At 40.8% G+C, this 24665-nt stretch overlaps 2 protein-coding genes across 2 annotated transcripts; both read left to right on the forward strand.

Annotated features, from left to right (window-relative positions):
* Positions 1-479: 479 nt before the first annotated feature.
* On the forward strand, positions 480-16229 carry LOC112043265 (mediator of RNA polymerase II transcription subunit 14; the record flags this gene model as incomplete). Its single annotated transcript, XM_052881170.1, is given in 18 exon segments — positions 480-697; positions 1338-1497; positions 1989-2129; positions 3080-3206; positions 3768-3910; positions 4617-4857; positions 5500-5637; positions 6319-6523; positions 7291-7450; positions 7757-7897; positions 8023-8116; positions 9288-9382; positions 10139-10397; positions 11268-11500; positions 12204-12365; positions 12905-13162; positions 13706-13839; positions 14767-16229. Coding segments are annotated over 18 exon segments (3030 nt in total), but the record flags the coding sequence as incomplete, so codon positions are not given.
* Positions 16230-16480: 251 nt separating this feature from the next.
* On the forward strand, positions 16481-24566 carry LOC112043270 (uncharacterized). Its single transcript, XM_052881171.1, has 16 exons — positions 16481-16940; positions 17323-17500; positions 17788-17919; positions 18439-18565; positions 19029-19092; positions 19279-19406; positions 19491-19604; positions 20268-20397; positions 20917-21063; positions 21337-21427; positions 21825-21980; positions 22348-22411; positions 22658-22762; positions 22982-23054; positions 23647-23847; positions 24326-24566. Exons 1-16 carry the CDS (start codon positions 16863-16865, stop codon positions 24485-24487), a joined length of 1950 nt encoding a protein of 649 aa, XP_052737131.1. The 5' UTR covers positions 16481-16862; the 3' UTR covers positions 24488-24566.
* The last annotated feature ends 99 nt before the right edge of the window (positions 24567-24665 follow it).

Consider the following 24665-nt stretch of genomic DNA (forward strand, 5'->3'; position numbering starts at 1 on the left):
GTACAAAATACGAAAATCCCTACCTTCAGTTTAGTCATACTATGTGCTAAAAAACTACTTAATTTTTTAACTAAGTAAGATTTTTTACTTGGTAATTATTTTAGAAAAATTGCTTCAAGTAATTCATTACTTGAAGCAACTTTTTAGTTTAGTTTTTTCTATTGCAAAGTAAACTTTTCCTAAAAAACGGGACTAACTATTTTATTCATGTTTAACGTTTTGTTTATGTATATCTCGATTTTTTTTTTCTGAATGTGTAAGTACCATAGGCTCCTTAATAGGACTTAATGTTTGGGCAAGCGCAGAAGTTTCGCCTGATGGGGCCCGAAGGTAGAAGCAGAATATATGGGTCGTACGACTCTACATATCGCATCGCAAAAACTAAAAAACCACGATGTCAGTTATTTTGTCAAGTTTATATGGAACAAAGTGTACCGGAAATGTAAGTAGGTACATTGCTATGTGTGTTTGGTGGTCAGGTGGAGTGCAGCGTGGGCGGCTGGCCGTGCGTGCTGGCGTGCTCCGTGGTGTGGCCGTGCCTGCGCGCCGAGCAGCTGCTGGTGTCGGTGGGCGCGCACGGCGGCCGGCTGCGCGCGCGCGTGCCCGCCTACCCGCACACGCCGCGCATGCCCGAGCTGGCCGCCGCGCTCACGCACGCCAACCGCGCGCACGTGCGCCAGTTCCTGACTACGCTCAGGTACCTCCAGCCTATCATTATCAGGCTTTTAAACGGCCCACTAAAGTGCTTTAATGCAAGTTGGCGAGCGTAGGGTGATTTTCGGTATTCCTTAACAACAATCACTGTCAGATGTTCAGTGGCTTGCATGAAGCATTTTAATAGGGTAGACACTAACTGTGTTGTAAATGTTCTGAAACATTAAAAATGTTCTTCTTCAATACTGGCCATGAATTGCTTTAGGCTGAACACTCTGTATGTGCATGCATTAATTTACACTGCACTGCAGATGTTAATGACGGCCAGTACCAGTGGCTTGTCGTGCTATCTGAAGCACAGGGTGTAACACAACCAATTTTGCGACTTGGTCTAAGAATTTCAACTGAACATTTCTTAGAAAAACGAATACTCAGACTCAGTGTTTTGTATAACCCAACCCAGAATTTGAACCCGCAAGACCTCACAAAAGGGATAATCACTGGATAACCACTGAGGTAGTCAGTAGGGAATTATTATGGAAAATTAAACAATATTAGGATCTCAAATTAGTCAATTTAGTTGTGTGTTGTGTAGTCAAATATATCCCAATGTAATGACAGATAGATTGTGCGTCATGACGTGACTTTAAATATTTTAATAACAAAGTAACCATTGTTGTAAGGTTCTGGCTGGTAGCGCGTCGTTGTGAGAAGACACTCCAGCACCTACCAGCAAGTGTGTGTGAACATTTGCCGTTCCTGCACGGACCAGACCATCCACTGAACAAGCTGGCGCCGGACCGACTGTACGTCACGCTTCATCGTCACACGGATCATATATTAGTAAGTAATATGTTAGCGAGTGAACGACCTTGGTAGTCTTTGATACGTGTCTTTATTATAAATCCTTGGTCCCAGGTATTAAATATATTTTATTCATGACCATTGACCATACTGCTCAAAAAAGATAGATCATTTTGGTACTGCTTTTCATGGCATACATTCAAATACCCTTAATATTAATAATATAATTACTGTTTTATAATCTTATATTACTGGCCAGTCAAGTTTATTATAGAGAAGTATGCTTTAAAGTTGGCTCACTATATTTTATGAGGGTTCTGTTCTTAACCTCATTTGAGATTGCTGTTGGTTGCAATATTTGCATACATGCAACCAACAACTTATCTCATGAATAGAAATAGACCAATGGCAACAGAGATGTCCCAGTCCCATCTCTATTGTTCCATTGTTAACATTTGTCTATTTCCCTTCACGAAATATATCCTTGGTCGCATGTTAGGCCTACATTAAAAACATGATTTTATTTCCAGGTAGTGGAAATGAAAGAGGTAGCGGCGGGCGGGACGGCCACTACCAGCTCGAGCAACAACAGCGGCAGCGCGTGCAGCGTGGCGCTGGCGTTCCACCTCGCGGGCGCGCGTCGGTGTACGCCCGACGAGTGTGAAGACGATGTATTACGTTTACTTTATTATGATATTTGATCTATTGTCAAGGAATTCCTTAACCCTACATCCATTGGTTACAAGTTCTGGACTTTGCTCGAAGTTTTCAAACTGCCATGCGATGGACCCAGCAACCGCACGGTGAATTCATGGATTGCTAAGATATTAGTCTCTCTAAATCAAAATTCATGTATTTCAACTTAGCTTAGTTTACAGGCACTTGTATGACTTGTATGTTGAAACATCATCATCACATTAGAATATTTGTAAAACCTCTATCACCGGTTCAGGAGGCAGGTTATGCTGACTAGAGCGGACAAGATAATAAACAGCTGCTCTTTTAAAAAAATATACAGTATTGTAATTTACATATTACAATGTCTTATAGTTTTACTTCCTGTGTGAAGGTAGAAGCTGATCATTGGATCTATCGAGCCCAAAGATGAAGAGCTGAAAAGAGAAAAGAAAAGAAAGCACTTATATCATTAAGGAACTCATCAACTGTGTAGTGACCTCGATTATGTAAATGTTTTTAACACTTTGCTTTAACTTATGCATTGTGTTATAAAAATTAGGCCTACAGAAGTTGCCAAGGCCCATATCCCTGAACAAAGTGTTCGAATTAATAGTTAATCAAGCTATCCTTTGGCGAATCGCTTCTAGTTACGAATGCGAATTGGTCTCCTAGCCACGAATGTGGAATTAGCTGCAACTACCCAATAAGCGACTCTTTAATGAGTAGTCGCCTTTAATCCCTATCTTTAGCCGTTTTGCTATCCGCAACTCCTGACGCGCTTGGTGGCGTAGAATATTGCTCCGCATGGAATCCCAGAACCATAAAACGTCATTTAAATAAATGCAGTTAAACTCATTTATACTTCAACCGTACTTCGATATTCGAACGAGAAATATTTGGGTTTATCTTTTTTATCTTTAATTACATTGTGATGTTTTTATAGGCATCTTTGTCGTCCAACAACGCAGCGTCTACGGCGACAGCGCGCGCCTTCCTCAAGCTACACTCCCTCGTAGAGCTCGACACGTTCACTCTAACGCACGGACCTTTCACACCGCTTGACACACCTGGTGAATACATTGATAACTATTTAATGTAATTAACTCATTGTTATATGATGTTTTTTTTTTTCAAAAATAATTGGTTAATAATTGTGATTATAACAAAATTAAAAAAGCTAACAAAACAATTATATTGGTAGCGCAAAATTCGTAATAGCCTCATGCAACAGAATTTTGGTTGCGCTTACGTGTGTCACAGGGCTTAGCTCACTATATGCATACCAACAATCCTACGTGAAAACCTATCCAGATATATTTGTATACTTTAATTGACAGTACCTTGCTAAAGCAAGATAGGTATGAATTTGTCAGGTAGCTCAGATCATTATGTCGGCGATGTGTATACTGATCGATGCGTGTGCTACAGTTGACGCAATTGGTGACCTGTGGCATTCATAGGCGTACATATGAGGGGAGGGGGGGGAGGGGGGGGGCATGACCACCGTAGGATCTGGGCTACCGATATGGTATTCTATAATGATACTAATAATAGACTTAATGTAGGGGCCAAGAAATAATTTAGATACGCCAATGGTGGCAGTGTTGTATGATAGTGTGTGTATCTGGCAGGCATGCAGCCGGGCAAGCGTAAACTGTCGGCTGCTAGCACGCGCGCCGTGCGAGTGCGCCAGCCGGCATACTTCCTGCCCGAGCTGGCGCACGTCGTGGCCGCCGCCGACGAGCGGGTGCCCTTCGTAAACCTCGCGCAAGAGGTGAGAACATAACAAACTCTAAACTTCAAAGAGCTTCGCCGGTATGTTGCCTGTCTATCAGTGTTCTACAAAATTACGAGGAGTGCGCTCAGGAACTGTTTTATCTTGTGCCACCTTCACCGTTTTACCACAGTACTGCTAGGCATCGCAGAGATTTACATCGCGAAGTCGTCGGTATTCTTCGGACGCGTACTAAGCGGTTTAGTTCCTCTTTCCTTACAATATGTGTATTTTCAAGTCAAGATTGAATAGGCATCTTCTAGGCAAGGGCGTTCCACCATAGGCTTCATCATCGCTTACCACCAGGCGTGATTGCAGCTAAGCGCTTGCTTTTTCATAAAAAGAAATCAGTAAATATTTATTACTTTAAACTTTTTTGATTTAATTTGATAGCAATGCGGTGTAAACGGGCAAAATAATTAAAACTGAAATAACAGAAAATTGTAGCTTGGCAAATTCGTTCGTAACTCTCCCGTTGGTCCGCGCGGGGGTGGTAGCGGTGCCCCGCGCGCTCGACGTCATGCCCGCGCAGTCCTTCCCTCTGAGTGTCATCAATAAACTTGCCTAGCGATAGCCTTCTTCCAAAGACCACAGCAGCTATTTATTACTTGATCACTTTTGGCAATCCCAGATAAACGCAAATGCGTATAACTCAGGGATAATGAAGTGGTTACTGTAACTTAACTTGAAATGACGTGTGCGTCAGTTGGCGGCGCGCGGGGTGACGCACGGCGGGGTGCAGGCGGAGTGGTCGGGCTCCGCGCTGGGCATGCGCATAGTGGCGCTGCCGCGGCCCGAGGGCGCCAGCGAGGCGGCGGCCGCAGCCCTGCGCGCGCGCCTGCTCGCCGCCACCGTGCGCCTCACCACGAAGAACCACGCGCGCGTGTGGACAGCCGAGATCGTGTTCCACGGCTCGCCTGTTTCTACACCTAATCCCAAAGAACAAGGTACGGATTCGCTAATGTGGCCATCGTATAAACAGATCAGCGAAATTACGTCATGTGTTAAGTTATAGAGAGGAAATTTACAGTGATTATTATATGACAACAGGGTGGGACGGATCCTAAGTTTCATGACGTCACATTATCATGAAATTAGTGTGACGTAATTTGACCATTGACCTCTTATAAAAAATTACCAATTTTGCTATGACAGTTTTAGAATTATTGGTAAAGAAAATTAAACCTAAAGGCCTTTGAATATAGTCCAATATTCATCCAATAACCTTCAGGATTGAGTTAAAGGTTGAATTGGCAAATGCGGCTAATTGAATTGAGTGCCAAGAAGTTGTGTTTGGCACACATTGAGTAGGGACGTTTTTGGTCGCTGATTGTGCATCCACTTTTTAATGGACGTAATTTATCGATTGTTTCAAATTAACTACCTACAGTCCTATACTAAACTATAATAACCTCCTCCTTTTTTTGAAGTCCGTTAAAAATAGAAGACATAAAATGTGCTAAAATTTGTGTTTAGCACATTTTACTTCTTCTATTTTTATTCATTTACAATTTAGATTGAAGCTTGAAGTTATTTCCATATTTTTTGTTTCGTTTTGTATGGATGTTATTTGTATTTGTGTACGTCAGGTGAACGGCGCTGCGTGTACCTGCAATACGACCTGGGCACGGACGCGGGCCGCACTGCGGACGCGTTCCTAGCGGACTGGGCGGCCATTGTACATTTGCACACCCTGTTGTATGATTTCATGCTTCGCCCCAGTCAAGGTGAGTGCATATTGGCTTATAATGTTGTCTGTCATCTAAATCATATCCACCATATTTTTTTCATTTCGCCCATTCTGGCAGGAAAAATCTAGTCTTGTAGTGTTTTTATAAACTGTATATTAATCTTTACCAAAATAAGTACAATATTGTATCACATGTATTTAATTTTGAATAAAATTGCTCTCGACATCAATGTCTTTCAATGAATACCATAGGACACATAGATAATCACACTTGGGTATATTCTAAAGGCGAAAGTTTGTGTGTAAGTGCGTGTTTATTCCTCCTTAACGCTGCGGCTATTTTTCATTCCAGAAAAATCCATGGTTTCCGCGGGATTTGTGAAAAACTGAATTCCACGCGGACGAAGTCGCGGACGTCCGCTAGTACACTATATATATATATAGGACATGTCACAGTTTTAAAATAACTCAGGTAGAAAATAATCCTCAAATAGGTAGCTTCACGCGGATTATGAGAGCTCTGTGAAGTTTTGTTCCATACAACATGGATGGATTTTCATCCTCCTCCTAACAAGTTAGCCCGCTTCCATCTTAGATTGCATCATCACTTACCATTAGGTGAGATTGTAGTCAACGGCTAACTTGTAACGAATAAAAAAAAAGTGGCTCAGAAGAATGCGGACGGATATATGTATAATGGATTAATGTTGTGTATTAGAGCGCGAGTCGCTGTGGCAGGGCGTGTGTATCCGCTCTTACACGTACCGCTCGCTGGTGCTGGGCTGGGGCGCGGGCGCGCGGGCCACGGCCGTGCTGCAGTGGAGCGCCGCCACGCAGCGCTACACCGTGGCCACGCCGGCGCACCAGCCCGCCGCCAACGCGCACCATCTGCTGCACCATCATCTTGACCACTATCTCAACTGGTAACGTTACCCTCATACATCACCATCATCATCATTATCAGCTATCAGCGATGGACGTCCACTGCTGGACATAGGTCTCTTGCATGGACTTCCAAACAAAGGTCTCGAGCCGCCAGCATCCAGCGGCTCCCTGCAACCCGCTTGATGTCTTCGGTCCACCTAGTGGGCTACTAGGCCCTCATACACGCAGATGCAAATCGCATAACCTTTGTTCGACATAGGTTTTCTTATTTTTGTAATCCACTTCTGAGTCTACTAAAACATGTATATAAACAATACATTCGAAAAGAAACTGGATTATACACTCAATTTTAAAGATATTACAAAATGAGGTGTTAAAAATATAATTTGAAAGTACAAACATTAACAAAACAACCAAGTCCTCACTCGCGCTGTATTTGGTTACAGTTGTACCAACAGACAGACTCCCCTAAGCCGCGCGTTAGTTTGATTTGTTAACTAAGTTGTCCTTAGTTAACAAATCAAACTAACCAAAACAAAACAGAATTCGATACTCGAGATAAAAGAGAGATTCTCCGTGCCTGTTCCATCCACCGTAACACTCTATCAACTATACGGCGAGCGCCTTATTTCGCCAGTCGTTCCCACTGGCTACCCCTCTCCTACCTTTACGGAAACAAATCGCGCCACCTAACATCGGCACAAGCCTACACAATTGAGCGACGTCATATCCATTTCAGACTACTATTTCCTACACATGATAAAGAATATGTTTAACAACAGAAGGTTGTCTGTGCTCTGTGCAGGCACAAGGAGCTGATGTCGCTGGGCGTGGTGTTGCGCGAGACGTACGCGCCGCTGCTGGCGCTGAGCCGGCTGCCCACGCTGCCGCAGCTGGGCCTGCACCACGTGCGCACGCTCATGCCCACGCCCACCTTCACGCTGCTCGCGCACTCCTGGAGAAAGGTGCAATACATCATCACTAGCTGACTCCTCACTAACCACCTTCACCCTTCAGTCAAAAAACAGCAATGCTTTTTGGCGGCGCAAAACAAGTATGATAGTAGAATTTCCATAGAGATTTCCACGAGCTCTGTTACAAAAAGCTCTATTACAATATTACAGCTATTTTATTGTAATAAACAACGCTTACCTACTGAAGTTGTAACTCTAGAGGCGAAATGCAGTGCATCCAGGTTTGGCATTCCGAAAAATCTGATAACAAAAATATATTTATAAAATGACTAAAAATTATATGGTTTTGTTTCACAGATTCGTATAATATACGCTGGCGCCTATTCAATAGAAGTGGGTATTCGCGGCGGCAACATGGTGACTATACGGGACGGCTCGTACTCGAAGTTCGACCGCAGCACCGTTGTCGACGAGTTCGCACCAGCGCAAGGACTCAAGGTACGTGATATTTGCAGGTTAAGTTATGGGATTGAAATAAAATTTGAATTGAGTTCTATCCTTCTTCGAGTTAAAGTGTAGTTATGCTTTGTAGATGCATCTAATCACTCTTTTGTTTCTCTCAGACATTCCTGTCGAGATACGTGGATGACAACATCAGTGCGCGTTTGTTGGCGGAAGATGACAACCCGCCGTCACCTATGTCGCCTATGCCTCCAGGTTTGACGATATCTTATCCGTTATTATTCTATAAGATTATGTTGGGTAATGCGATGCGTTTGGATAATATCTGCGGCAACGATATTTTATGCTATAGATAGAAAAGTTATCGGAAATTAGTTATCGCGCTGATGTGCGAAGTGCTGATCACACACATGCACATTTTTTTGTTATATTCCATTATTTATTTATATGTATATTATTTACTCGACATTATATACAATGTTAAGGTATTATTTGTTTAAATAACTTTCGTTATTTATGCGACTCAATGAAATTAAAACAATTAGCCGCTTTTGTTCGCCTCAGTTTTGACGCGCTAGTGACTGTTATAAAATCTTTAATCTGCGACAGTTAATCGATTGATCCTGAAAATGCTTTAAAATTAAATGTAAGATACGAATATAAATGGATAGTTGATGTAAAAAGAAAAAGCAAGCTTAATCTTAAATTGCTTTATTAATAAGTAAATTTTAATTGCACTATATATATTTTTATCAATATAATTTAATTTTTATCAATATAATAATAAATATGGTTATTATTATATTGTATTGTATATTTTGTATTGTTTTCGTCATTTAAATATGGATAAATATGGAGTATAGATAAATATGGTAATGTATGGTCTTCAAAAGCTGAGGAAATAAATGTAGGAAAACATTTTATTGAAAGCAATAAATCAGACGCCCAAGCGAGTCTAACGTTTTCCAAGAATATAATGAAAACATAACAATACCTGTATGTTTTCACAGACAAATTAAAAAGATTTGTTAAATTCATTTTGTCTATAACCTGCTCAAGTAGCAGTAATCTGCTAGAGTTGCAGTATCTTCTGTAGTAGACAAGCTTTGAATACCTATTCAAAGCTTCTCTATCTCTATTACGACTGTACCAAAGGTTAAAAGTTTGAGTTTTGACGCGCATCTTAACACGTTCGCTGCGGCACTGATTTTCTGTACTGTCCTCTGGTGCGGTACGAGGTTTTTTGACCTCATACTAAAACTTTGTGGTGAGGTACGAGGTTTATCGACCTCGTAACTTTTGACGGTGCTAGGCGTACGAGGTCAATTGACCTCGTACAACAGCGAACGTAAAGGGTCTTTCTAACCTTGTTTACGCCTTGGGGTGTTGCATCGACACTATAAATTCATGGGTATGTGTCTCTCAGGAGGTCTCCGTTTCCCCGCGCCGCTCACCCCGCCGCAGCCGCACACGCCGCACTCGGCGCCCGTCACACCGCACCCGGCCTCGCCGGCACATCAGGTCATTTTTTTTTTTAAAAGAATATTTGCCATATCTTTTATAATATATGACCAACATTCCCATTCCCCTCCAACTAGTCGTGAAAGACTGTGCTAGGAGTGGGTACGACTATAGACCAACGGGGTGAGGATTGAGCTTCCACCCCTCGGTGAGGGGTCCAACCGCTCTTACCGTTGAGCTATTGAGGCTTTTTAGATTATATTGAGGCTATTTTGATATGTTTATAATGTTCAATTTCTCAGGCACTTCGGTTTTACATTGTGACGATTTCTTTACATTTTGTTCATGTATTCCAAAGTTGCTTAGTCTTGTATTGTTTCTAATATGTTAGAGTCCGGCCGCTCAGAGATTGCGTTTCTGATAGATCGTGATCGAATGGGTCAAACATATTCAATAGCAATTGCCTCGTAATTTTATCGAATCACTACAAAGACAAACAGTTGGCGTAACCTTAAAACAGGGCAGCTTAACAACCTTGTACTTGTTCGAAGTTACCGCCCATTGGATTCACAACCTGTCAGAAACGCAATCTCTGAGCGGGCGGACTTTACCTGTTCAATATTGTAACGCTGTCAACAGTGGCGTGCACTTCATAGATGCAATAATGCACTGTCTACCCTAAGGACTCAATACAGACCTATGTTGGACCACAGAATACTTAGAATACAAAGAATTGCCCAATTTTTACTTATAGTGCATACCTTAGTTAAAAACCTTATGCACGCCACTGGCTGACAAATAAATAAACAAACTTAGATGGGTGGAGGTTCGTTCAACCTGACATCGCCGCCGGGGTCAGCGGGCGGAGCGGGCGCGGGCGCGGGCGGCGGTGCGGGCGGCGGCGCGGGCGTGTCGGCGTCCCCCGCCTCGCCCATGGCGCCGTCGCCGCTGGCGCCCGCCGCCTCCCCGCACCCGCCGCCCACCTCGCCCTTCACGGCGTGGCCCGCCTCGCCCTCGCTGCCTCGCCCCTCGCCCGGCCACCACCCCTCGCCGCGACACCACGTCGACTACAAGGGTGAGTTGCTGTTTGCACGATTAGCATTGACCCTGCTGTTTTTTTTAGTGTACATATCGTGAACCTGAATTGTTCAATAGTACGCGAAAGATTTCTTCGTTGGTGTAGCAGTTATTGTTTGGCTTTGGACCATGAGGTTCGATTACTGCGTCGGGCTATGAAGTACTGAGCTTTTCATTGTTTTAAAAATATTTAGTAAAAATTCTCAGACCAGAGCTGGAGTGTTAGTTCTACATACACGAGATCAAGTTAAGTCGTCCCGGGCATTGTCATTAACAACTATCTGATAATGAGTTAGAGTTAAACATTATCACCTAGAGTCTACCAAAAAGTTGACTTATATAAAATTTAATATAAACAATATTATTTCGTAAAGTACATGGAATGAGGGAAAACATATCGATATCAACTAATGAAAGTTGAGGATTTCTTATAAAACTTAATTTGAATATCACGTTTTTTTTTTAAGTTTTCCAAACGCTTGATGTACTAAACTTCAAACTAATTGTTAGCTAATATTTTTGTCAAACACTTGTAAGGGATTTGTTATAGTGACGTCATGAAACAGTTGAAATATAGACCGTCATGGCCGACAGGCGTTCTGGCTCGTATTGTCAAAAACATAATTAAAAATTCTCAAAAAAAAAATTCGATTTAGTAGAACAATAATGAACTATTTAAGAACATATAAAAAAAGTGTCTAGCCTATTGGGGAAGATGAGGTGGATGGAAATTCTATATCCTCTCCTATAAACAGGGAGATCTAGCCTTTAAAATTGGCTGTAATGATGAGGATGATGTAAAAAGATTAAATCTTAATGCAGCTCTAAAGCAATTTTCATAAGCTCATTCTGTTCTTTTGCTCGCTAGGGCCGCAAGCGAGCTCGTCGTCTGCGGCGGCGCGCGGTGGGACTTCGGGCGGGCGCGGCTGGAGCGGGGCGGTGGGCACGCCGCTGGCGGTCAGCAAGCTGGAGGCGATGTGCTCGCCCGCCGAGCCGCCGCCCGGAGCGCCGCCCGGCCCGCCGCTCGCGCCGCTGCAGCGCTTCCTCGCCTGCGTCTACATGAAGCGAGCGCTGCAGCGCTTCGTGCATCAGGAGGAGTTTGTGCGTGTTTCACTCTTAATTAAATTTAACCTCTTTAGTATCCTCATAGTTCTGTGGCCCTGGGTTCAATTCCCAAGAATACTAAAACTTCTAAGTTGCCTTCATTCTGGTCTGGTGATATGAATCAGTCGGGGTTCGTTATCACCCTACCGAACAAAACAAGTGCAAGGTATACTGTTCCTTATGTTCATCTGCTGCGATCGAGTAAAATCTAAAAATCCTCTCTTCAGCTCCTCTACTCTTATAAAGTTGGTGAATGTATTATGAAAAGTAATTGGGAGAGGTTTTAAAGATGCGTGTTGCCATCTACAGGCATAGTGAACAGTGTTTGTCATTTTAAACCACCAAGTAGATGGCGTTCTTGGAGAACTTTGAAACAATCCCTTTTTGTACACTTCAGACCTGTTGCGATGCAGTTATGCCTGACGCTCATAGATGGTGCTTTGTTTTTTATTTTTGTAAGAAGTTTTACTTCAGTTGTGTGGTCTAAAAGCACACTTACTGAAATAAAAAAGGTAACCCCCTGTGGCGCTAATATGCGAAGTGAAGATAGACAAAACATCGTCCAATGGCGGCGGAGTAGTCCCAGTTCCATCTTTTTCCCAACGCAATAAATGAACGGTATTTGTCTATTTCTTGTCGAGATATTCTAGTTGGTCACATGCCAGCGTCACTGAAGTAGTTATGAGTGTGTGGTGCACAGCTGAGCCTGGTGAGCGCGGACGCGACGTCGCTGACGTTCCGCTGCGAGGGCGCGGGGCTGGCGGCGCGCGTGACGCTGCACCCGCAGCACATGCAGTCGCTGCACCTGCAGGTCACGCCGCTCGCCGACGTCAAGGACAACTGGTCTGCTGACGACCTGCAGGTACGTACTTGATTATTATAAAAAAAAGTCTGGCCAAGTGCGTGACGGGTCACGCGCAGTGTAGAGTTCCGTAGATTATATTAACATTTAAACCCTTATATTGCAAAACAAATTTATAATGATGCTTTCACAGCCACAATATGAGTAAAATCCTCACTTTACATGTAGGGTAGGTATCCGAGAAGAAAGTTACGACTTTGTCGACATTTTTATCGTACATGTCGACTCATGTTAAATTACAGCTTTCTAGTAGTAATAGTCACTAAGCGAAATCTTAGACGAACAGACACACAACAACACATGGCAAATTCCATTTATATTAAATGAAATCATAAAAATCGTAAGGTGACCCAAGTATTTTTCGAAATTTTCAGTTTCTTTCTATAATGTTTTATTTGTATTGTATAAGGAATTTTAAATGGAATAAATGGAATAATATATATTTTTTTCATAATAAAAAAATTAAAAAATAAAAATATATACACTACAGAATTTATGTGTGAGATGCTGTGTTGCGTGATGTGGTGGCGTTGTGGCAGGTGATGGAGAAGTTCTTCGAGCAGCGCGTGGCGGTGTCGCCGTTCCGCGCGACGGCGCTGCAGGGCTGGGCGCGCGCGTGGGGCGCGCCGGGCGCCGCGCTGCCGTCGCTGGTGGCGCTCATGCGCGCTGACCTGGCGCCCGTCGCGCCCGCGCTGTGGACGCCGCACTGGCTGCTGCGCATCCCGCCCGCCGGGTCGCAGATCGTGCCCGCCGGACAGCCCGCCGTGCTGCTCGCCAAGCACAAGATACTCTTCTTTGTGAGTATGCCTTCACTGATTGTATCAACAGACTGTACTAATACGTATATGTCACTGTAAAATGTAAATACCGTTGGATTATTATCACAAATAAGGGTTGTGAGTTGTCGAAAAATTGTGAACCGCAACATACTGCTTACTGCTTACAATTTAACGTGTTATTATTTGGTAGATTGTAAAGAAGAACGTACAAATAATAAAAAAAAAAAAAACTAACCTAACCATTCATATCTGAGCCACTTAAGTTCCGGTTATTTGGAGTATGTAGCGGTTGACGATCTTTCGACAGTTCACAATGTCACGTATATAGGTATTTATAATATACCGCTAGGTGTTATTGCATCCAGCTCATTTTATTTCTGTATACATATAACGCAAAGCTATCATAGCAAATGGATTGTGCAACAAATATTTTCTACTATATAAATCTAAAGAAGCAACGAAGCTGTTACAGAGAACACGCTGTGCGTGTCTAAACACGCCAAATTAAACTAGCAAAAAATATTGAAGTATATAGGTATATAATAATTGTGATTTAAACAGATATGCCTGACGCGCGGCGAGACCCAGCTGCTGCTGCCGCTGGTGTACGACGTGCAGTCCAACGCGATGCAGATAGCGGAGCGGCGCGAGGTGCAGCAGCCGCACCTGCTCGCCGTCAACATGCATCTCAAACGGTGGGCGAACTATTCATCAACTTCATCGTCATTTTCACAGATAGATAGATGTGTGCGTCATCTCTACCAGAATGAGTTGGGTGGGGGGTACGGACCTCGAGGGAAGACCTCTTAGTCCGGCAACTTGGGCAAGGACCCAGGTACGACGCAGGGAGAACTTGTCCCCTTGTGTTGTTCTTGCAGCCCCTTTCGGAGCTGAAGACTCTCCCCAGTGTTGTTCTTCCAGCCTATTTCGGAGCTGAAGACTCTCCGGTGATCTTTTTCCTCTCCCTTTTGGAGCTGAGGACTTTCTGCCTCAGTGTTGTTCTTGCCGCGCCCTACAGAGCTGAGAACTTTCTGCTGCGATGTTGTTCTTCCAGCAACTTTAAGAGCTGAAGACTCCCCGGTGTTGTTCTTCCAGCCCCTTTCGGAGCTGAAGACTCTCTCCGATGTTGTTTTTCCCGGCCCCCTTTCCTGAGGACTTTCTACCCCGGTGTTTTTCTTTTAGCCCCTTTCGGAGCTGAGGATTTTCTGCCCCGGTGTTGTACTTCCAGCACCTTACGGAGCTGAGTACTTTCTGCCCCGGTGTTATTCTTCTAGCCCATTTCGGAGCTGAAGACTCTCCCTGATGTTTTTATTCCAGCCCCTTACGGAGCTGAAGATTCTTCCCAATCATGTTCTTCCAGCCCCTTTCGAAGCTAAAAACTCTCTCCGATGTTGTTCTTCAGCCCCTTTCCAACTCCTTTGGGAGCTGATTATATCTCTTTATGAAAAATCTCGAAATGCTTTAAACTAATGGACGCCACAGGTAGCTAAATGGTAAATGCGCTAAAATTACCCCAAATCGAGCTTAAGAGTTTTCTTGTGAGTGAGGTGAGGTGTTCCATAATTCATTGTAGGGTACGCGTAACATTTTTAAAATAACTCGTTCATGGTATAACCGGTCAGGTTCGCGGAGTTCAACCAGTCGCACGGCGAGTGCATCCTGTGGCCGGCGGTGCGCGACTTACTCATCAACTTCTCGCTGCCGCCCGACGCGCCGCAGCCGCCCGCGCCGCCGCCGCCCTAGCGCGCGCGCCCGCCGCCGTAGGGGCCGCGCGCGCCCTCGGGCCACTGCCACTACCTGCAGACCTTGGCGCACTACGGGATACACGACTGACCACTCATACGCCTCATGGCATCGTACATACATTTATATTTAGATACGACATTGACGGCAACACTTATGGTATAGTTGTTCTGTTTCAGAAAGGCTTAGCTTTCGATGTAGTGTAAGGTGACAGTAGAAACGTGTTTGTTGTTTTCCCTTAGTGTAAATTAAAGGAACATTGGCACAACAGAAACACATTAAAATCTGTTTTTTTAGAAACCAATCACAGACATAATATGATAATGTATATAAATACATAATTCTGCTATATTGGAGGTCTTTTAGTTATATTCAAGCCCTGGTGCTGCTTCATTTTTAAAAAGGATGCACCATTACATAATGAAGAGAAAAGTCGCAACAAATCGTGTAAACAAACAACAAGTGTGTGTGGCATGCTCTCTGTCATCTAAAAATTTATGGCAGCATAATACAGTATACAAAGTGTAGAAAGTGTTTCACAGACAGATAGTAACTGATCGGATTTATGTTATACTTACAGTAAGGTTATGAATTGAGTTTATAACCTACACAAAACTATGTGATGAACTTGCATTGGTAAACTGAATCTTAATTATTTGGTAATACGGTTGATTTATTCAGGTAACGATGGTAGTGTCAATGTGTGTTGGGTGTAATACACTGAGTATTAGCTCAGATCGTGCACTGTGTAGTTTGAATTCTTTCCAGTTATTAATTTAAAGGCAGTGTTGTATCTATTTATAAATAAATAAAACATGTATAATATTACGTGCCACTGTTATTCCGCAGATTTACGGATATAATTTGTGCGTGAAACCTCATTATTGCGTGTCTGTAGCAAGCCGATCTTTGGAAAGTCTCAAACGTTTTGTATTGAACTCTCTATCTACTATTTATAGTGTTATTTTTTTTTCTAAAAATAATGGAATCCACTAGTGATACATATATCTATTTCAGTATACTTATATTTAATAAATTAATCTTTTCACGGTACAACATTGTTATAATATGCTGCTGATTAAAAGATTTTTTGTGGAATTTTCACTTTCGCGTTTTTTTTTCGGATAAAATACGAGTAGGTAGAAAGTGTAATATATTTATTAATATGTATTATATTATATAGAGTTCATTTTAGAACTGAATGTTCAAATTACCTAGCTCTTTATGGATACTTATTGTTTTTTTATTAAATAAGACTTAGTTAGTAAAGTTACTTAAAACTTATTTACATTAAGATTAAATGTAAATTTGTACAAATGAAATAAAGCTACTTTATAATTTGCGTTTTTGTATTTGTTTTTTTAACACAATCACGGTGGGGCGAATCCTTTTTGTATGAACATTTACAAAACACTGGCTTTACCTGGTATAATTAATGCCACGGAAATATTCCTATATAATATTTTCATTTTGTGTTAATATTTACAATTACTTTACAAAGATTTAAAAAAATAATAAAATCTAAATTTAAATAAATATAGTCAGCATTAACGGTCTAAAGGAATATTCATTCACTTTTGTGTTGATTCAAACGCGGATTTACTTGTGAAAGTTGCTTGACGACCTGATGAAGCGGTTTTAATCATAGATTTACGATTCGGTACAAGTACCTCTAGACTTGCACACCCTGTGGGCCTAGCACACTCAGACGATTTATCCCAAGGACTCTATGCTAACATGCGACCTTAAGACGTATCCATAGAGGATGCATAGATATATCTCGTGAAGAGAAATAGACAAATGTCAACCAATAGTTAAATCAAGGTTAAATCGCTTTTCTGATCTGTTAATGTCAAATTCAAGAGTGACGGATGACGCACAGCAATATTTTTATTTTGAATTTCAACCAAAGAGTAAATTAATATATATTTCAACTGAAAGCATTACACAATGACTAATTATTATTTAATTTAAAATGTTGCAAAGTTCATTGCAAAATGTGGAAAATTCAAAATCACAACCAACGATATTAGCTTTTCAAAACAGAGATGTGGTAAGTTAACCATTTGGGCTTCCGCAAACGGGGCACCGGCCACAACCACAAAACACAACACACATTTTCTGTAGTTTTCATACATTATAAATGGACACGCCGCACACGCTACAATCCTCGCTTCTTGTGTCCGCACCGGCCACTAAACGCTAACGCGCGATTATGATATTGCATGAATGGGTTAAAAAAGTAGCAGCGACCGACCACAAATGTCGATCACCGGCCACAAGTGGCTGTCGCGTTTTAGCTACTTTTGGGGCCCCTTCTTGCTTCTTGTTGCGGCGTTTGTGGCTGTCGCGTGTGGCCCGTGTGCGGCGACACTTATAGTGGATTATTCGCAGATAGAAATTTATTGTGAAAAAATGAACCGTGTTCTTTTTAGCAAAGCCAGTGGTCAGAGGTATGGTCGACTACACATATTCCAACGTTAGACAATGCCTCTGGAGGCGCTGGCGGCGGGATGAAAGGTCGGCGCAAAATTCGCCTGGGCTCGCTCGCTCTCGGTGCTTTTCTTACTATGCATTGCCGAGTGTCTGCTTCGGCACTTACGGGCGGATTTTGTACGTATAACTTTAATTAATTCTGTTAATTATGTATTAAAAACTGTTAATCCTGCGAAAATTTTAGCTAAAACTTTCCTTATTACCTTTAGTCTGTTTTCGGACTTTGTGACTCCTCCTCTTAGAATTTGAAGAGTCTCAGAAACTATTATATTTCTAAACTTATATCTGCTTAACTTATTTTGATTTATGGACAAATTTCGAACCATTACCGCACTTTTATTATATTTCATGTAAATGCAAACGTTAAGTACCGACACAATGATGTATTCTTATGTGTGTTTTAGTTGTTTTCATGTTGTTTCTTATTTTGGCGACGGTGGCACTCGCAAATCCGTTGCGACATTTTGAGGTATATCTTGGACAGTGGAGTATCAGTGGACCTGGGCGTGCCTTTCGTATACTGCCATTGTTTGAAGGTAATTAACTCAATATTTCATGATTATTTTTCATTAATGTTAAAGTTATGCCTAATATAGGTACCTTCTCAGTTACGTACCTACAGTTCGGTTCATGTGGGATGGTGAGGGTTCGTTTTACTCTTGAAAGTTTGCCGCGATTCACGATAATAGTATTATTAACGTCATACAGCCACTGTCACCGTACCCATGCTATCTGAAAAACACTTTAGTAGCTACTTTTTTAGTACTAAAAATTAAAATATTTATGAACGTAAGAAAGTCACCAGAAAGTTATTTTACATAACTTGCCTTCAGGAATGACAACTCAATCAACAGTTAGATCTCGTAGGGTGTCTTTCATAGTTTGCAATACAATAATAAGCGGAAACTGACGAGGAAACGTGACCCATGTACCTACATGAGTAGATACCATTTGGTCTGTGACCGATGCCTTGTTAGATCTTGCGAATTGATTTGTATCGCGAACTCCTACAGCGTTAGAGAATCGGTTCTGTTTCTGTTTTTTTTTTGTAACAGGTATCGGTATAGCAATATGCATCAATGCGTTAGTGCGAGCGATTATTTGCTGCACTATAGCTGCCATTACTGCCATCTATGTCACGCACTCTGTTGGTGACTCAAAGTTGCCATACACGTATTGCAGGTAATTTTAGGTTCTCTGTAGTTACTCAAAGAACGACGCATCCAAGCTGATTCCGTAGTGGCATATAATCTTAATTGATTTAATATACAGCCTTTCCCTCAACAAAAACATCAACACTTTAACGATCTACTTTCTTACTTATGTACTTTCCTACTTAAGTACTTGAATTTGTCGACATTTTTAATAACCCTAATAACTTTCTTGAACTAGGTTCCTCAACTGTAAGACATATAAAACAAAAAAATATATCCCATGTGATGATCGACCACGTCGAATATTTTAATGATCTCGAGGGTTACTGAGACTAACGAAGAGATTAAGAAATAATTGTGCGTTACTCTGTTCGTTGTCACTTTCCGACTTAAACGCTAAACCGATTTTGGCAAAATAGACACAAAGAAACTGATGCCATATAAAAACAACTTCATAAAATTCTCATCTTGATTTCAATCTCATTTTTCAGGGACTTTGATCTAAAACCATATGACCCCATACTGAAAGAAATCAACTTATTAATGCTAAGAGAGGTAAGAAAAGTAAATTCATATTAGGTATATTACCTATAGGATTAGATTAAAAGCATATTTTAAAAAGTTAAGTCAAAGGTACGTGCATCAGAATCATTGTGGAAAGAAGAATTAAATATAAGTAGATAGCATGAAAGCACAACAGATATTTAATATCTAATTATGGTTTTTGATTTTTTCGTTTAGTCAAGATTCTCTTTAGCGACAGGACATTCAGAAGACAGTGTAAAGGAGATAGAATCTGTTACCGTGGGCACAAATGATTTCGCTTGGAGGAACGCAAGTTATTTATCAATACTTGAAGCCGGAAGAAGGTAGCTATCTACCAATATTTTAAAGGTGTTTCTGACACGTCTAGCATCTATTATTGTGTACTTATACCAATTTATAAATTTCAGGCTATCACAAAACAAGACTAGATCTAAGGTTCAGCAATACATAGAAGTGTGCAACGAAAGCTACAAGATAGGATATCCTATTTTATGTAGCACTCCAGTGTATAACTTTTTTTAGTAAGTACCTAGGTACCATGATTTCATTTTTAAATAAAGTTACGATGAAGGCTATATTTTTAAAGTACTAACTCCAAAAACTCGCTATAGAAAAACAGTTGTTCAGTTTACTACTGTTTACATATTTTATCTCTACCTATATGTATATAGCTTGACCAGTAATATAAAATACCTTGACATGGGACGCTACAATCTTGTGGATTTTAATTTCAATAATTTTTCTGCAACCTTCGTATTTCGCAACATGGCGAGGTGTTTTTTCTGGAAGTCTTCATGCGACCAAGTGAAAAGAAATAGGTAAAATGTCGTCCAATAATGAAGCTGTTTCACCTCTATCTCTTTCATCCCAACGAAATGTAAGAGAAAGCGGTATTTCTTAGCTGCGCTTCTTCTTCACGAGATGTGTCGTTGGTCGCATGTTAACACTATACAAGTTTATATATTTTATCCACATTTTCTTGATTTTCTATTACTCACAGGCGCCATGATGGATTTGTCATGACGTCATATTGTACAGTTTAGATATTAAAACGGAGCATCGCCTATAATTGTACCTACTTAATTTATTGCTTTTTGTATTCTGTATTTTGTGTTATAATTTTCGGTGTACATTAAAGAGTATATTTTCATTTCATCAACAACAAATAATACTTTCTTTTCCAGTGTAGAAGTTGTATTGTTTCGTGAAGACTATAACTTCGGTCAGTTTAACATTCCGTTGGTATTCTCTATTATTTTAATATGGGCAGTGCTGTGGTTATTGCTGGTTGCAGAACGTTTGAATCATGGCAAGGTAACTACCTACTCGTATTTACGTAATTTTATGATCTAATATTTAAAACCAAATTCAAAGGACCATTTTGGGCCCAAGACTTTACAGAAAAAAAATCGTGCATTTTATAATGTACGTACAAACTGAAATAAAACTAGTCTTAAACTGATATAATTGTTTGATAAGTAGGTACCACTAATTTGGACATTGTACCTAGCGGTTTATTCATCAATTCTGAGTCCAGCAATTTATGAAAAATGGTCAGACGCTTGCTTTATCAATGTGCTGATTGACAGCTGAACCGACTTTAATGAAGTTTTTATAGGCATCACAGTTATTGATAGAGTAAAAATTGTAGATAATTTAAATGCTATATTAATTAATATTGTAGTTAGCACCATCCTATTAAGAATTAAATAAAAATTTGATTTGATTTTACATATTCAGGTCTGTGTTTATTTATTGTACCCCTTATGATATGTTTTGAGAATAACAGTACTTCTTCGTTTTTAAACAACTAGTTATATTATTATTTTTCAGCTTGTTTGGAACAACATGTCCGCCTGGCTTGTAGTTATTCCCTGGATTTGGGTAGCATTGCTGTTGACATCTGCCATCGTTAACCTCGCCTCCGTGCCCAAAGCAATACGCAAAGTTTTTAGAATGGGTGCTAAGGAAATTCTAGCGGTACATACATATCCCTATTTCCCTGCAACATGGGTATCATCAAAAATCAATAGGCACCTACTAGACAAGGAAGGGCGCTCTACTGCATGGCTGCATGATCGATCACCATCAGACATTATTGCAGCCAAGATTTCGCTTAATGCATCATCAATAAAAAAAAAACAATAAGTTTTATATATCTTTTGTTTTTGACTTACAATTAATTAGGGTAGGTATAAATTTAATTAATAGACTGCATTACTCACCTATGCTTTGGTTACATACCAATTTCAGGGTATGGCGGACGCGCTAGAAGTAGCCCTTTATATTCATTCAGCTAGTATGGGAACTGAGATTATTCACGGAAAAGGATTAAATCATTTCGGTAAATATTTTAAAAGAAATAGATATCTCTTATGTAAAGCGAATAATAAGGCGTTTGTACATACATGCATACAGATACCTACCTTAGAGTACACTGAATATAGTTTAGGTAGGTACCTATCTAAATAAATAAATTCGTGCATTTTAAACAGTATTATCCATACAAAAGAAAATAGTTCTAACCTAGTGTCTATGAATAAGCTAATAGGTACTAATGATACCTGTTCTTAGTAGAAGCATACTACAGTAGTAGTGTAGTCTTGGTATCAACAGTGCTTGTGAAGTAAACGTAACGATTTACCATTATGGTATTGGAATCAAATCAGAATTGTTGGGACTTGTATTGAAATAATACATGTGGTACTTTATATAATTGTGTATCTTACCATGGACCCAAGCGTCGGGTCACATTGACCCACACCTGGGCGGAGAGAACGTGTGGCACAGCGGCCTGCTGCTGGCCATGTCGGCTCTGCACGCCAGTGGCGCCGCCACGTGCGCCGTGGTGGACTGCGTGCAACCCAACACCAAGAGGATGTATGATATGAACGAGAGTAAGTTAGTTGTTTACTATATAAGTATACTTATGGTAAATGTGTAGAGGTCAATTCTGTACATTAAATATATTTCAAAATAACTATCAGGGAGTGATTAGTGATCGATAGGTACTCATGCCAAAAATGCAATCAGTAAAATTTTCGTCTGTGTGTCTCTGTTCTCTGTATGTTCGTTATAGAAACAAAAACTACTCAACGGATTTTAACGAAACTTGGTACAATTATTCTTCGTACTCCTGGGCAAGTTATAGTATACTTTTCATCACGCTACGATCAATAGGTACAGAGCAGTGAAGGGAAATGTTGGGAAAACGGTAGAAGTTATCTTGTTTTTTTTAATGTCTAATACTTATGTTGTCGCCAGGCACATTGTGGATAATTCCCATGTACTCCAAGTGTACATTGATTAACAATTACTCGCATTTCATGTAAGCATCTATTGTTTATTTACTTTGAAGACATTTTTTGCCATCTACCTATATAGGTATTGCGAATTTACGTAATGTGTATGCTGTCTTAGATATATTACCCCAGTCCCCAAGACATATGTCGTGAATCGTCATAAGTTATGAAAAAGTACGTTACCTACTCCTTGCCATGGTCTAAGTCTAAATAATCCTGCATCTTTCAATAGTTATCTACAACAACGCCCTATTTCTTTATTATTATTTCAGGTCCGTACTCATATTCAGCGGGCTTACATTTTCCTATATAACTGTGGCGTTCGTTCTTGTTAAAACATCGCTGCACACTATATTTGAATATAAAGTTAAATTAGTGTAAGTTAAAAAGTTTATTACTTTGTTCTATGATGCAAACTATGCCGCAAATCATGAAGTTAATTTGCTTATATCAACATTTGCATAACAAGTTATATTCATTTCAAGTATATTTTCAAAAACAGCTAGCTTGAACTTTAACGCTCAAAGAAAAGTATTATTACCTATTATTACCATGTTTCTTTTATATCATGCTAATCTTGTAAAAAATATTGGCAGGTTTGCAGAACAGATGGTGGTAGCTGGCATTGTACTGACTTGTATGGGACTAAGCCTTCTATTTGCCACTACTGTAAGCAATAACATATTTTAAACTTCATCCAAGTTAGAAATTCAACTCAAAGTATATATAACGCGTTTGGTAGTAGGTACATACATGCTTATAGCCCGAGTCCTGTGAAGGTTGAAACAAAAATCCTCTACGTACGTTTATCACGAAACCGGAACATCAGTAAGCCTAAGACGCACGGCATGACATCCCATGAAGACAAAATGACATACCTATCTATTGTCGACCAATAGCGACCGAACTAAAAATATCGCTCTCTCTTTCTTCCTAACACAAACGAAAGAGATATTTCCCATCCGGAGCGTATGCGACTATAGGTCGCTGGAGGATCCGATATGCAACTGTAGTATAGGCCGCTGTCTTTTTTTCTTCACGAGATATGTAATGGTGCACATCACTGGCCTACTGGTGTTCACGCAACAAATAAAACAATTGGCGAAGACAAATTTTAGGTATCACCCGTGATGCAGGGGCGCGCGTTAATTTTTGTATGTACACTTTATTTCGGAGACGTCATAAAAATTGCAACCGACTATACGTTGCTGCGTGTCTCGATCTATGAATCCATATAAAGCTTGGATTGGATTGAACGCAGGGTGGTGTGGCGCTCCTAGAGAGCGTGGACGCGGTGATGACCGGCGTGGCGATGCCGTTCGTGTGTCTGCTGGAGCTGGTGGCGCTCATCTACGTGTACCGCAGCCACGACTTCCTGTCCGACATGAACGTCGCCACCGAGGAGAACGCCTGCGCCTCGAGGATCAGCACTCAGTGGCAACTGATACCTGCGATCACTTTGGTTAGTACTTGTTTGTGAGTTACTAGCGGACGCCCGCGACTTCGTCTGTGTGACAACCTACCCTATATATATATATATATACACCCCTACTATGTCCATCTCTTGGTTCTAAGCTACATTTCCACGAATTTTCAGCCAAATCGGTCCAGCCGTTATTGAGTTATAATTAGTGTAACTAAAACGACTTTCTTTTACATAATATGTAATTTCGTAACGTAAACCGCTTCGTAACGTAACGCGTTACGGCGTCATTCTGTCTAGCCTCCCTTTTTCTTGCATCTTCTTGGTAACTTAACCTGCTGCCGTATGCGTGAGAGAAAGGGAAACTAGATGGAGTGACGCCGTAACGTACATTACAAAGCGGTTTACCCTCCTATAAGAAGTCATCACTTCAAAAAAAAAAAAGTGAAAAGAGCTTGAATACAAAGCCGTGAAGTCAGTTTAGGTTTTAAAAAAAAAATATGTTTGCTCTTTTCAGTTAACACTCCTATTGAAGTTGTCGGTACTGTGCAGTGCGGAAATGCCGAGCTCGCTCATGTGGACAGCGACCGCCGCGCTGGGCGCAGTGGTGGTCGCGGCGCCCGTGCGCGCCGTGCGCAACATTTACACTTTCCTACGACAACGCCACGAGCAGAACTAATATATACCTACTTTTTGATGAGAATAAATATTTAAAAAATTATAAATTAAAATAAAACATTGCAGAAGTATAAACCATGTTATGGTAATAGTAAATGCATATCCATATCTTCGATTTGGTTTAGTTTTCCTGAAAATTATCTACCCTGACACTATGCGCTCATAATATGATGAATAGA

The sequence above is a fragment of the Bicyclus anynana genome, chromosome 4 (assembly GCF_947172395.1).
Source record: "Bicyclus anynana chromosome 4, ilBicAnyn1.1, whole genome shotgun sequence".
NCBI lineage: Eukaryota > Metazoa > Arthropoda > Insecta > Lepidoptera > Nymphalidae > Bicyclus > Bicyclus anynana.

Coding starts and splice junctions, on each gene's coding strand:
- LOC112043270 (XM_052881171.1), top strand. CDS start 16,863: ATGTTGCAAAGTTCATTGCAAAATGTGGAAAATTCAAAATCACAACCA. Junction 22,412..22,657: donor AACAATTACTCGCATTTCAT/GTAAGCATCTAT, acceptor TTATTATTTCAG/GTCCGTACTCATATTCAGCG. Junction 22,763..22,981: donor GAATATAAAGTTAAATTAGT/GTAAGTTAAAAA, acceptor AAATATTGGCAG/GTTTGCAGAACAGATGGTGG.